The sequence below is a fragment of the Meleagris gallopavo genome, chromosome 3 (assembly GCF_000146605.3).
Source record: "Meleagris gallopavo isolate NT-WF06-2002-E0010 breed Aviagen turkey brand Nicholas breeding stock chromosome 3, Turkey_5.1, whole genome shotgun sequence".
Lineage (NCBI taxonomy): Eukaryota > Metazoa > Chordata > Aves > Galliformes > Phasianidae > Meleagris > Meleagris gallopavo.
Genome location: NC_015013.2, coordinates 74,580,657 through 74,594,739, shown reverse-complemented (window position 1 = coordinate 74,594,739; position 14,083 = coordinate 74,580,657). Strand labels below are relative to the sequence as shown.

The 14,083-nt window shown below is 36.9% G+C and overlaps 1 protein-coding gene across 1 annotated transcript in view; it reads left to right on the top strand.

The window, feature by feature from the left end:
* Window positions 1–12,766, top strand: part of CSMD3 (CUB and Sushi multiple domains 3) — a 106,977-nt gene extending 94,211 nt beyond the window's left edge. Inside the window, exons 20-23 of the mRNA XM_010709229.2 lie at window positions 232–370; window positions 2,169–2,356; window positions 11,983–12,177; window positions 12,470–12,766. Coding sequence (XP_010707531.2) covers window positions 232–370; window positions 2,169–2,356; window positions 11,983–12,177; window positions 12,470–12,522 — 575 coding nt within the window. The 3' untranslated portion in view covers window positions 12,523–12,766. The remainder of the gene's footprint in view (window positions 1–231; window positions 371–2,168; window positions 2,357–11,982; window positions 12,178–12,469) is intronic.
* Window positions 12,767–14,083: the final 1,317 nt, after the last annotated feature.

Sequence of the window (14,083 nt, the reverse complement as noted above, 5' to 3'; positions counted from 1 at the left end):
GATATACTGTTAAGGAGAGAGGAAAGGACACAGAGTTCTAAACGTGTTCTATTAGTATTGGTCTAAGGAGAAATGTGAATGCAGCTTTTGTTTCTATTTAAGCTTTGTAAATACTTAAGTTATTTCTTGTTTAACTTTTAGGGGACATTAAATGTCAGTGAACATGGTGCTGATACATGCTTCTTTTTCTCTTACCTTCTTTCCTCAATTCCAATTTATTTTTATTCACAGCTCCCTGTGGAGGAAACCTGACTGGCTCATCAGGTTTTATACTTTCACCAAACTTCCCTCATCCTTATCCCCACAGCCGAGATTGTGACTGGACTATCACTGTTAATAATGACTATGTTATATCACTAGCATTTATCAGGTAAACTTCTACTTTCTCATAATTTTAAAAATCATGTTTGTAACTTCACTAGTGGCAACTGTTCAGAGCTCTGTGGTATACTGTCAGGTATACTTAATTATCAGTGTGATAAATAATTGTTATCTGTGTCAGCAATCTCATCAAAGACATTACGGTATTCACTGCTCACAGAGCTGGAGCCTGGCAGCTCATTGCTCCTGTTCAGTTAAAGGACTCTCAGTTTGTTCTGCCTAAAGTGTATTGGGATAGCTCTCAATTTACTGATATTCTCTTCCTGAAAAGTTGCTGTGTAAAATAACTCACCAAAAAGACTCCCGGCCAGCAGGACTGTCTTTAATGATTGAGTCGTATTTTCTATGAGACGGTCACCTGATATTTAAGAAAAAGATCAAAAGTGTGTAAGTGTAGTTTTATTAGTCCTTATTATTTCATAAGCAATAGGATACTTTCCATTGCTCTGCTTATTAAAGGCAAAAGGTTTAACATTCCTCTTCATTACAATGCAATATGAAATTAAATTGACCTTATGGAATCCACAGATGAACTTTTACTCTGTATATTGTATGTAACCCATAAAGTAAGTTATTATGCATGTTTACTATATGTGAAAAATAGTTATCACAGAAAATTTATATTTGTAATGTCCCTTCAAATTTAAATCCTATTTATGCTGAAAATTGTTTAATACTGTCTTCATTCTAATCACTGATAGTGTGATACATATTTTAGTGATGTTTGTCATATTGTTTATTTTCATTTGGCCTTTACAGATATAGTAAGGCCTATAAATATATAAATATATTGCTGATAAATATATTGATATTTACCTTTACAATATTAAATGGGAACTATTTTGTACCACTGAACTCTTTCATTACATTCTGTCTTTGACTAGATTGGACAAAGTCATTTCATTTACAAACAGATTCACTGAGTATTTCATGTTTAGGTTTATTTGCTGACATAAATCAGTATAATAAAGTAAATGAGTATCTAAGAACATTCTGCTCTTTCTATTCCATACTTAGGTATAGAAGACCCTAAAACTTAGAATATAATCACTGTTTTACAGTGCAATCCAGTACCGTATATGAACACTCTAGATAAATCCCCAGATATTGCTAGGTCATTCTTAAAATCTGAGCAGTTAAAGCGATTTCTGAGAGAAGCTGACAAGCTTAGTAGAGGTTGGTCAACAAATTAGAGCTCTTACTGAGATTTGCCTCAGTAATGACACATAAGACTAAGGAAAAATTCTAGATTAAGAGAAATATACATTCTTAAATGAACCAAACTTTGAATTAAAAAAATTTAAATCCACTTTTTACTGCCAAATATGGCTCCTGAGAGGGACTTATTCCAGGAATCTTTTCTAAATTCAAACACAAGCTACTGCACTTTAAAAATAGAAGCCATCCACTTTTGTATTTCTATTGAAGGACATATTACTTAAGTAATGTAGAAGTTAAAAAAAGTATTTTCACTGAAGAAGATAGACCAAGTCTTTAATGCCTACATTCATTTTATCAGGACCTAGTGGCAACTAGAGACAAAATACGGTTTGTCTCCATTCTTCAATTACCAGTCTTTTTTTTTTTACCTTTGTACACAATCAATTTCTCAAGGAAATTTGGTTAACACCCTGCCACCAACTAATATTAAGTTCAAAATTAACAAAATTAATTAACTAACTATCTTACTTAACCAACATAATTAATTAAATTAATTACATTAACTAAAAGAAAATGTTATACAAAGCTTATATTATCTAATATTTCTCTTTTTTTTCTCCCTACAGTTTCAGTATAGAACCAAATTATGATTTTCTTTATATTTATGATGGACCAGACAGTAATAGTCCACTGATTGGGAGCTTTCAAGATAGCAAGCTTCCAGAGAGAATAGAAAGCAGTTCAAATAACATGCATCTGGCTTTTCGGAGTGATGGATCTGTTAGTTTCACAGGATTCCACCTGGAGTACAAAGGTAAATAATTTTTCTTTTTTTTTTTTTCTCTGTATTCAAAACATTCCTAAGTGTAAACTTCAATCTGCTTTATTTCCTCATAGTTGTCTGCCTGGTGAGGTTTTGATTTTGTCTACAGGTATGGTAATGTGTATTATTATACATTACAAAACACAATATTACAACCATACTAATTAAAGACAGAATCATAGTATATGACTTCATTTAGAAGGTGCACGGTGATTCAAAATAAACAGAAAAAAAATGGCAACATTAGTTTACATACTTCAGAAATAATGACGCATATATATGTTTTTTTGAGAACAGGATTTATTTTTATTTTTTTCTTTATATAATAAGACATATTGTCATAATTGAATTTATTATTCCTGTAAAATGAAATGATGTCCTAGACATCAACCCCAGTGTTGAAAATATGGGGCTAGACTTATGTAAGAGAGGTTACAGTAGATTTGTCCACATATCTCAGACAGAAATCTCTGAGGACATAATATAATGAACAAGAAAATGGGACATATTCAATATAAAATGAATACGACAATTTTCCAATTATCTGTAAAGGCAACTAGAGAGAAAATATGGATGTTGCTGGAATAGCAATTCATCTTACCGTCTTTGGACTGGTTTTCTTCTCAGTTTATTCTGAAACCAATTAATAAATGCAAAGGTAATTTATATAAGGTAAAGAGTTAATCATTTGTTGTCTTAGCAAGTCCACACAGGCTTCTTTTAGTTTCCTAAAATCTTTGGATTCCACAGTTGTAAAGAAAGTTGTCTGCACATTATGATGTAGTTCTAAGATATAAAAAGTAGCTCTTCAGAATGTTGATGGTGAACCCAGATTTATGTACTGCTCCATGCATAGTGTGGAACTATATAGAAAGTAGCTAAACGATGTAGAACTGAAGAACAAACAACTATACTTTTTTTTTTTTTTTCCAGATGAACCAATCTTTTTCTTTTATACTGTTAGATAGAGTCTTGTCTCATGGAGTTATAGTTTTTCTCATCCACATTCCAAAGCTGGAAAGATGCATATAAGGGGCAGTCTTTAAATTTTTGACCGAGGTTTAAACATAGAAGTGAATCACTGTAATTTAGAATGAAGGCAGAATTATTTTTCTAACCTTACTATTAATCTGTGTGTGCCACTCATATCATTCATTTCTTTCTGTGCTTCCAAGAAATCATGTATAAAGAAACTGTAGAATTTACCCACATTTGTAAAGAGACTGTAAATCTAAATAATGGGAGGATGTACACATTAGATTATGTCTCCTATTTTTGTCTGGAGTATACATCTGCCTCTTAGCACTGAGACATAAAACAAAGGACATATATTAAAATGACCCATTAATAGCCCCAAATATTATTGAATTTAGAGAGAAGTTTTATTATCCTTAGTGAATTATTCAGTTTTTTTTCTGGGACTTCCTGCTAAATATGATCTTGCACAGCTTAATTTACTTTAGGGGATTCATAAGAGCAATTACTGTCAAGTCTTAAAATTTGAAAGTAACTGTTATTGGCTGACAAAACAAACAAACAAACAAACAAAAAAAACCCACACACATTTGTAACATTTCATTACAATATTTTAGATTTTTTTTGTTGTTGTCTTATTTATTTTCAGTCTGTGTTTATATATTTAAGACTCTGAGATAGTAAGCTTATTAAACATCCCCTGAATCCAAAGCAAAAATCAAGCAGGAAAAAATGTGTTTGAAACCTGAAACAAAAAATTCAGGCTACAGTAACAAAGAAACATTGCATTATGTATGGAAACTGTTAAGTCATGGCCTGAACCATTGGTTGATCACCTGAGGAAAGGACTGGCTCAGCCGTGGGTGCACAGGTGAAGGCAATTCACCTGTGTGACCAGAAGGGGTAGAGCCAGGCTCCTAGATCCCATTTAAAGGCTGACTGCCACAGATAAAGGATCTCTTACTGGAGATTCTGCCTTTGTGGAATTTTTTTCCTGAGAGCCTAGATCTTTGGATATGGGTGAGTATTCTGTCTCTTTTTCCATTCCATTATGATAATCTTTCAAACCATAATGCATTAATAAAGAAAGGAAATATTTTCATTTACATAATTCTGTTACTCTCCCTGTTATTCTAACATCCCTGTGAAAGGGTTGTAAATATTTAAATAAAGTAGATGTGACATTTGCAAAGGAAATCTGACATGCAATTAACTTATCCAAAAGTAGTGACTACTATAATAGTGAGCTACGTTTAGCAGAAAGTTTTGTGAATCTTGTATCTTTTTTACTCATGACTAGACAGATAATCTACAGTGCAGAGTTATTTATGATGTGACATATCAAAAATAGGAGGGAAAAGGTAAAGGAATAGATAGGGTGATTTTAAGATGTACATTTAGAAGTCCTAAAACTCTTTCAGTAAGAGCTGTCATTTTAGATTTCACGAGTGGCAATTAATATTTTCAAGAGTAGAGAATGGTTGGACTATTGAGAAAACAGATTGCACATTATATTGTTGTAGATGACTAACAGACAAGCTGGAGAAAATACATGATACTTGAAAGAAGCATGACCGTCTCCTTGGGAATTTTAACTACTGCAATAACCATTGTGAGGGTATTGTGGCTGAGCGTAATAAATCCAAAGTATCCCTTGAATGTGTTTGTGACAATTTCTTCATGCAAGTGATACCCTAGGGTTTATCTACCCCATGGTAGAGTCTGCTGAAATGGTTGCTCACTAACAGACAAATTATCAGGGCTTTGGTGATCAAGAGCAGCCTTGTAGTAAACTATAAGCAACAAGAAAACTGTAAAGGCAGAGCAAGTTCAAGATGAACTCATGAGATTGAACGTACACAAGTCTATAGGGGTGGGTAACACGTATCCCAGGGTCTTAAAAAAGCTGACTGATGTGGTTGCTGAGCCTTTCTCCATCGTGTTTGAGAAGTTGTGGCTTTTGGGCTAAGTCTCCAGGGATTGGGAAAAAGGAAACATCACTCCCATTTATAAGAAAAGAAGGAAGAAGGACCCAGGAAACTACAGGAAGGTGAGCCTCACGTTTGTGCCTGAGAAAAATCGTGGAACAGAACCTCCTAGAAGACATGTTAAGGCACATAAGGGATAAGCAGGTGATCTGAGATAGCCAGCATGGCTTTACCAAGGGAAGGTTTTCCCTGACCAATCTAGTGGCCTTCTATGATGGAGTGGTAACATTGGAGGACAAAGGGAAGGCAAGTGATGTCATTTGCCTGGACTCATACAAGGCCTTTGACCTGGTCCCCTCACCACATCCTTATCTCTAAATTAGAGTGGTGTGGATTTGATGGGTGGACTATTCAGTGGGTAAGGAATTGGTTGGAAGGCTGTAGACAGAGGGTTGTGCTTAATAGCACTGTTTCTGGATGGAAGCTGGTGTTGAGTGGTGTCCCCTAAGGGTCTGTCTTGGAACTGATGCTCTTCAACACCTTCATCAGTGACACTGATGATGGCCTTGAACGCATCCTCAGAAAGTTTGGCAATTACACCACACTGAGTGGTGTGGTTGGCACGTTAGAAGGAAGGGATGCTATCCAGAGGAATGTTGACACAATTCAAAAGGTGGGCCCATGTGAACCTAATGAGGTTCAAGTTAGCAAAGTGCAAGGTTTTGCATTTGGGTAAGAGTAATCCCAGATAAGTATACAGACTGGGAGAAGAACTCCTTGAGAGTACCCTTGAGGAGAAGGACCTGGGGGTCCTGGTGGGTGAAAAACTGAATGCAAGCCAGCAGTGTGGTCTTGCAGCTCTGGAGGCCAATGGTATTCTGGATTCCATTAAAAAAAGGGGTGGCCAGCAGGGACAGGGTGGTGACTGTCCATCTCTACTCTGCCCTTGTGAGGCCCCATCTGGAGTATTGTGTCGAAGTCTGGGGCACTCAGTACAAAAAAAGAGAGGGAGGTGTTGGAGAGGATCCAGAGGATGGCCACTAATATGATCAGAGGGCGGGAGCACTCCCCTACGAAGACAGGCTGAAGGAGCTGGACTTGTTCAGCCTGGAGAAGAGAAGGCTGCGAGAAGACCTCATTGCAGCCTTCCAGTATTTAAAAAAGGATTACAAACAGGAGGGGAATCAACTTTTTTACTCTGGTAGACAGTGATAGGACAAAGGAGAATGGTTTTAAGCTTAAGGAGGGAAGCTTTAGATTAGATGTCGGGGAAGTTCTTTACAGAGAAAGTGGTGAGGTCCTGGAGCAGGCTACCCAGAGAGGTTGTGGATGCCTGTCTCACTCCAATTATAGGATGGAGAAAAGATTCTTTAATATATGTATAACCAAAGGTGGGTTTAAGACAAAAGGTCAAATGTTGGTCTGACCGGTTTATTACAAATCCTAGTAAATCAGGGAGATGGGAAAGAAAAGGCTGACAATTATTACCAATTAGGGTGATGGGGAAGGGAAAGCAGGCAATAGAAAAGACAGGAAGGAGTAAGACTTACATAACTACCACTGAAGATCCAGCAGCATCCCATTACACACCATTCCAATCGTCCTGATACAGGATTAAGAGTAAAGGGGCGAGCAGCAGCAGAGTGGCTGGCCTTAGGCAATAAGCAGCAACAGCGAGTCCAGGAGAAAAAAGCAGGTAGCAGGCCCAAGAGAGTCCATCAGCAGGCAGGTGTCAAGTTGTGAGGCATGTGATGTCAGACGTACCCCTCTTGGTTGTAAGTCCCTTTTTTTTTTTTAATTCTTCTGCCAGTGTGGCACTCCTGAGCACTTAGATAAGAGTTATGTGTAGCACCCCTGAGCATGCAGATATGGTTATGCCCACAGAGACTTTTTATCAGCCATTAAGCTGCTACTCATCCCTCTTATTGACCTTGGCCTGCAGATCTTCAGACACAGGATTTCTCAAACTTTGACCAGGACTTGCCTGGACTTGTCTGTCTGTGTTCAACAGCAAAATATGAGACAAAGGTGCAAGGGAAAAAAAAAAAATACTCTTACACTGCCCCATTCCTAGAGGTGTTCAAGACCAGATTGGATGGGACCCTGGGTAACCTGGTCTAGTACCAGATCTGGAGGTTTGTGACCCTGACTGTGGCAGGGGGGTTGGAGCTCAGGTCCCTTCCAACCCAAGCCATTCTATGCTCTGAGAATATGGTGCTCTATATGGAGCTTCCTTTGAAATTCTGTCCCACAGAATTCTGAGAGCCAAATTTCATGAGCTGGATAAGGTGGCTGGAACACTGATGTTGTTGCAGAGCTCAGACTGCTAGCCAGTGGCTAGTTAATAATATGTAAAGTGTTCTCTTTACTGGTTATCTGTCTGATATGATAAAGCAAGTTTGTGGACAATACCAATTTGAGGGGAAAAGTCAGTACTCTGGAAAGTAATACTACTGTTTAAGTGAACAGACTGTATCAATGCAGTGAGACCAATAGTATGAACTTCAACGAGATCAAGTGCCAGGTTGTATACTATTGCCAAACAACCCCATGCATTGCCACAGGCTTGGGGCAGAGTGACTAGAAAGCTATGTGAAAGGAGAAGATCTATGGGTGTTAGTTGGCATTGGAGTGTGAGCCAGTAATGTGCCCAGGAAGACCAATAACATCCTCGTATCAGAAATAGTGTAGTCAGAAGAACCAGAGAGGAGATCATCCCTCTGTACTCAATACTGGTGAGGGTGCATCTCAAGTACTGCGTTGAGTTTTGGGCCCCTCACTACAAGAAAGACACTGAGGCCTTGCAGTGTGTTTGAAGAATAGCAATGAAGCAGTGAAGGGTCTGGAGCACAAGTCTTACGGGGAGCTGAGGGAACTGGGATTGTTTAGTCTGGAGGAGGCTTGGGAGGATGTTATTGCTCTGCAACTACCTGAAAGGAGGTTGTGGTGAGGTGGGGGTTGGTCTCTTCTCCTAGGTAACAGTGATAGGATGAGAGGCAATGAACTCAACTTGTGCCAAGAGAGGTTCAGTTGAATATTAGGAAAAAATTATTCTCAGACAGAATGGTCAAGCATTGAAACAGGCTGCCCAGGGAAGTGACTCTCCAGAAAAGGATTTGTAGGACCCTGTGGACAGCAGATTGACTGTGAACCATCAACACAACCTCTGGTAAAGAAAGGTAACTGGCTTCTGGGCTGAGAGTGGAAGCAAGAGTGGAATCTGCAGCTATGGGCTCTGTTGAGAGAATGGATGTGGCTCTGGGCAGCCTGGTTTCTGTAGGGATATTGTTAGTGTTTTGTCAGCAAATTTAGCAGTCTATCACAACCATATCTTTGGTTAAAGGAAAATTATTGGGCTTTAATTGTTCCCCACAGAAAATTTGTGCTATGACAGATCATGTCTTTCCTCAGCTTTTGATTTAAGCTCCAGACATAGTAGATTACTTTATCTTCTTCTCTTTTTATTTAATGCTGATGTATATATACTTTATCCAAAGATCTACTAGAATTCTGAAACAAAAATTTCTTAAAATACAGTCAGCAACAGTAATTTCATGGTATAAGCTTTAAAGAGGTACAGAAATAAGTAATTAAACAGGCATCAAGTGCTCCTCAGCAAGTTTGCTGATGACACCAAGCTGTGGGGTGTCATTGACACACCAGAGAGACAAGATGCTATCCAGAGGGCCTTAGACAGACTTGAGCAATGGACCCAGGTGAACCTCATGAGGTTCAACAAATTCAAATGCAAGGTCATGTACCTGGGTTATGGCAACCCTCACTACTAATACAAGCTGGGGGATGAAAATATTGAGCACAGCCTTGCTGAAAAAGATCTGGGGGTACTGGTGACTGGAAAGCTGGACATAAGCCAGCAGTGTGCCTTCGCATCCTGGAAAGCGAGCCTTATCCTGGGCAGTATCCGAAGATGAATGGCCAGCAGGTTGAAGGAGGTGGTCCTGCCCCTCTTCTTCATGGTGGTGAGGCATCATCTGGAGTATTGCACATATCCACATACCCAGATGTGGAGTCCTCAGTACAGGATAGGCATAAATTTGTTGGAGCACCTCCAGAGGAGGACTACAAAAATGATTGAAGGGAGGGAACAAGGACTCGCTGAGAGAGCTAGGGCTCTTCAGCCTGGAGAAGAGAGGGCTCTGAGGTGACCTGATAGCAATATTTCAAATCTGAAGGGGAGCTACAGGAAAGAAGGAGACAGACTCTTTAGCAGAGTCTGTTGTGATAGAACAAGGGGAAAGGGGTTCAGGATTATTAAGGGTAGATTTAGATTGGATATAAGGAAAAAGTCTAACAGTGTAGGTGGTGAGGTACTGGAACAGGTTGCCTAGAGATGTGGTTGATGCCCCATCCCTGGACACTTTCAAGGTGAGGGTGGATCAGACCCTGAGTAACATGATCTAGCTGTGCATGTCTTTGTCCATTACAGAGGAGTTGAACTAGATGACCTTTAAATGCACTTTCCGACTCTGAGAATTTTATGATTCTTGTTATTGTCAAAACGTTAAACCTCTAAAGTAAATGGCCTTTATTTGTATAATGAATTATGATTATTCAAACTTGAAATAATTTTCAGCTTGCTCTATGATTTGCCAGACTTCTTAAATGACAGTTTAGCTGGTTCACGTAAAAATTATTAATATCAATGTGATGACTTACAGACTTTTTGGTAACTTGAATCTCTTAACTTCTGATTTTCCACTGAGATTTTGAAATTATGAGTGCTACGGAAGTGTTTGTCCTGCTTTTCAAATGTCATGCTGTATTTTGAAGACTTACCTTTCAGAACAGGAAATGTTTAGATATTACATACACTATACTACAACTATCTAAATGAATCATTGTGGCTATAAAATACTTATTGTTACTATAATTAGGTGTTTTAACTCTCACTTCCTACTAAACACATTTTCAGTTAAGATGCGTGTTCATGGCAATGTTACCCACATTAGGAGATTTTCATGTTCTTTTGGAAGATGTGAAATTGAAATTTCAGAAGGATTATTCCATGTTTCCATCTTCAAACATAAATATGTGAAACATTTATGGTTTCGTAAGATACTATTTCTCACCTCTCATAAATATTAATATGTAGGTTGCTTTGAAAGCAATGCCTTATTTCAATGGCAACTGCAACAGATACAAAAGGCACAATAACACTATTTGATAGATCAAATTCTAGCTATTTTCCAACTTAGTCATCACCTTTAGCTCTGCATTTTTGCCAGCAATGAACAAGAACCTTTATGCCACTCTCTTAAAATCTGTACTAGCAGAGGTCACCCACTGTCACTGTTGCCACTCTGAAATGCACTGCTCACCACCTCACTGTGTTCACATCCACTGTTTGGTCTTAACAAATGTTCAGTGAGTGTCGATTAATATGAATGGGTGTCATTTTCTTCCTCATGGAGGAATTCAATTACACACTTTCGCTTCATGTGCATTTCCATGTCAGGCACCATTTGTCACTGTGCCCCTCTGCTATCATCTGTCACACAGCAACAAAATCTAATGGAATATTGGTGGGAAGGTTCAGCCTCTACTGGCATACCACTAGCATCTGCCTCTGATATCATGGGATAACAGTAAAATAGGAGGCATTATTTTAGAGTAGACCTTGTATAAAATGGCCATAAGAAATCAAAATGGAAAAATTTTTGCTTCGTTATCTTGTCTGCCGTAGTGAGAAATATCTGTTATGCATCTAAAATTTATAAAATATATTCTAATTTTTTCTCTGTAGTCTCAAGTTTTGAGAAACTTTAGCTTAGGGACTGCTAGAATCAGAGGAAGTATCTTTGTATTTAAAGCTACTATAGCCTTTTGGCAGAGATCTGGAAGGGCAAAGATCTACAGTGCAGTTATGACTGCTGCAACTCTCCTCAGGTAAAGCAAGTTGGCACTGATCTTGCTGAAAGTAAATAAATATTCCCTCTTGACTTTCACCACAATACCCTTAAATGATAAAGAAGAAAATCCAGATTTTGACTTCTGCTTGATTTAAAACAAAAAAAAAACAAACAAAAAAAAAACAAAAACAACAACCTCTGAATTACATCCCGCATAACACGTAATCATATGATTCATTACAATATCTACCATTTTCTAATGCATTACCACTATTTTTTTCATTAATGGAAGAATACAGCTAATTTTCCTTGAATGTTTCTGTATACTAAATTTGTTGAAAATATGAGTTATTTTGGTGCAGTTTTTATGACTTGTACTAGAGATCACGTTATAGGTAGTTACAGATATTCACTTAGGGTTTATTAGTTTTGAAGAAATTCTTCTTTGCCTATATATTTTATCACAAACCACTTATTTAGATTTCCTCCACTCATCAATTTTTAGACTATAGATCTTAAAACCAGGATGTGCCCATTCTAGCAATTAGAGTGAAGTCTTGAAAAATGGTTCTTGTGATTACACTCTAGGATTTTTGTGGCAAAAAAATAAGAAACATGAGTTTGGTCACTGTGAAGCAATGAGTTAAGTTTTTAAAGTGAAGGAGAGAAGACTACAATCATGGGGAAACTGATACAGAAGAGAGAAAATTCTAAAGTGTATATAAAATGTAAAATAAATAAGTCATTACATGTCTACACAGTTCTCAAAGAAGACCTTGAGAGAATTCCAGAAAGCGTATGTAATGCTTTATATTATATTCAGAATTATTTTTTTCTTTTATAGCCAAGCTACGTGAATCTTGCTTTGATCCTGGAAATATAATGAATGGAACAAGACTTGGAATGGACTATAAACTAGGATCAACTGTCACATATTACTGTGATGCTGGTTATGTTCTACAAGGATATTCTACACTGACTTGTATCATGGGAGATGATGGAAGACCTGGGTGGAACAGGGCTCTACCCAGTTGTCATGGTAAGAACATTTCTTAATTTATTTTATTTGCCGTTATTATTCTTCTTTCCTCACATGGAGGGGGGAAAAAAAAAGTACAAAATGAGAGGAGATAATTTTAATAAGCTTGTGTTGTTTTTTTTTGTTTTGTTTTTTGTTTTTGTACGGGGGGGTAAGTTATTTTGTATTAAATAAATAAATACTTTTGTTTAAACAACATCACATCATTTGCAGCTAATAATGTCCTGGGCAGAGTAATGGTAAAAGTATTGTCAACAGATCGAGAACAGTAATTCTTTCCTTCTACCCTCAGCACTGTTAAGACAACATCTGGAGTACTGTGCCCAGTTCTGGCCTTCTCCATAGAGCTAATGGAGGCAGTCCAACATAGGGTCATGAAGCTGATGAAAGGACAGGAATATCTCTCCTGTGAGAAAAGGCTGAGAGAACTTACACTTTCCCGCCTAGAAAAGGCTCTGGGGGATCTCATCTATGCACACAAATACCTGAAGTGATGTTAAAATCAATGAATTAAAATCAGATCTCTTCAGTACCATCTTAATTACAAATTCTTTGACTAATTTGAAGATTAAAAGCTGAGAATCGACTTCCAAGTAAAAAAAATATATTTACTTTCAATAGAATATGGATTTTCTTTATTTATTTAAATTTTGATCACATAGTTATGAACAAAACAGAAAAAATATGTAAAATCGCAAACAGAGTATCTAAACTCTTAATTATAAAATTATAAGGACTTGAATGGTTTTGTTGGATAATGAAAATATAGCTAAGAACATCAAACTTCAATGGCAAAAAATTGAAAAAATGATGCTAGCAAGTTTGGAAATATGTATGAAATTGTATGAGGTTGAGCGGAGGTCAGCAGTTTCTTCCTGAGTTGAAAATTGGATATGAATATTTTCTAGTTGATTTCTCTCTAGAAAACAGTCAGGAAGGTACATATATGTAACAAAAGATAGTTTTCCTTCTTTTTGGAGGATTTTTTCATAAATAAATACCTTATTTATTAGTATTGCAATAACTGAAATTATCAGGTGCACTTAACAGTATATATTTCCAGTGCTGTCTATTTTAACATTCACTAAAGGAAAAGTGTTTTGCGTAGATAGGCTACCATCTCAGTAATGACAGATGATTAATCTTGTACTAAAATGGGTAGTGGACTCTTGTCATTAATTAAATGAACTTTTTTTTGCTTTGTTTTTGTTGTTGTTTAGGTATTTTGTTGTTATTGTGTTGGTTTTTATTTTTTGTGTGAGTGTTGTCTTTCTGCTTTTTTTTTTTTACTTTTTTTCTGGACGAGCAAGGCCTTATTTAAAAGGTGGTGGACATTTCCTTAGGATGGTATATCACATGTTAAGATGAATTAAAAAGCAACAACAGCAAAGTAGCTTAAATGGTTTTTCATTTGTACATATTTTACTTTTCCTCCTGTTTGGAGTTGAGAAAGATTTGTAGGCATGTTGCTGTGATGCGCAATAGCGTTTTTCCCCCACAAACAATGCTTTCCAGTACTGGAAAACAGAACACTTATTTACCTATGAGAAAGATGATAATAGTGAATTGTTTTTCAGTTGTGTAACACTGATTGAAACAATTTGTAAAGTTGAACTTTTGGTCTTGGCAGCTGTCCAGTCTCACCTAAGTAAACCATTTGCTTAATAGAGAAATTATATTCCTCCATTCTGAAACTGTATATTTGAAACTCCATGAAAATGACAGTATTGCAATAAAATGCAGTATACAATACAGCTCAGTTTATTTTATTTGTTTTTCATTTTCTTATTTGTTTTTGAGAAGAATTTTGAGAGCTTGAACTCCCTTTATGATTGTAACATTTTGATCTACAGATTTAGGTATAAACTCTGTAAATAAATTTGTTTAAAAGTTACTTTTCTGCATA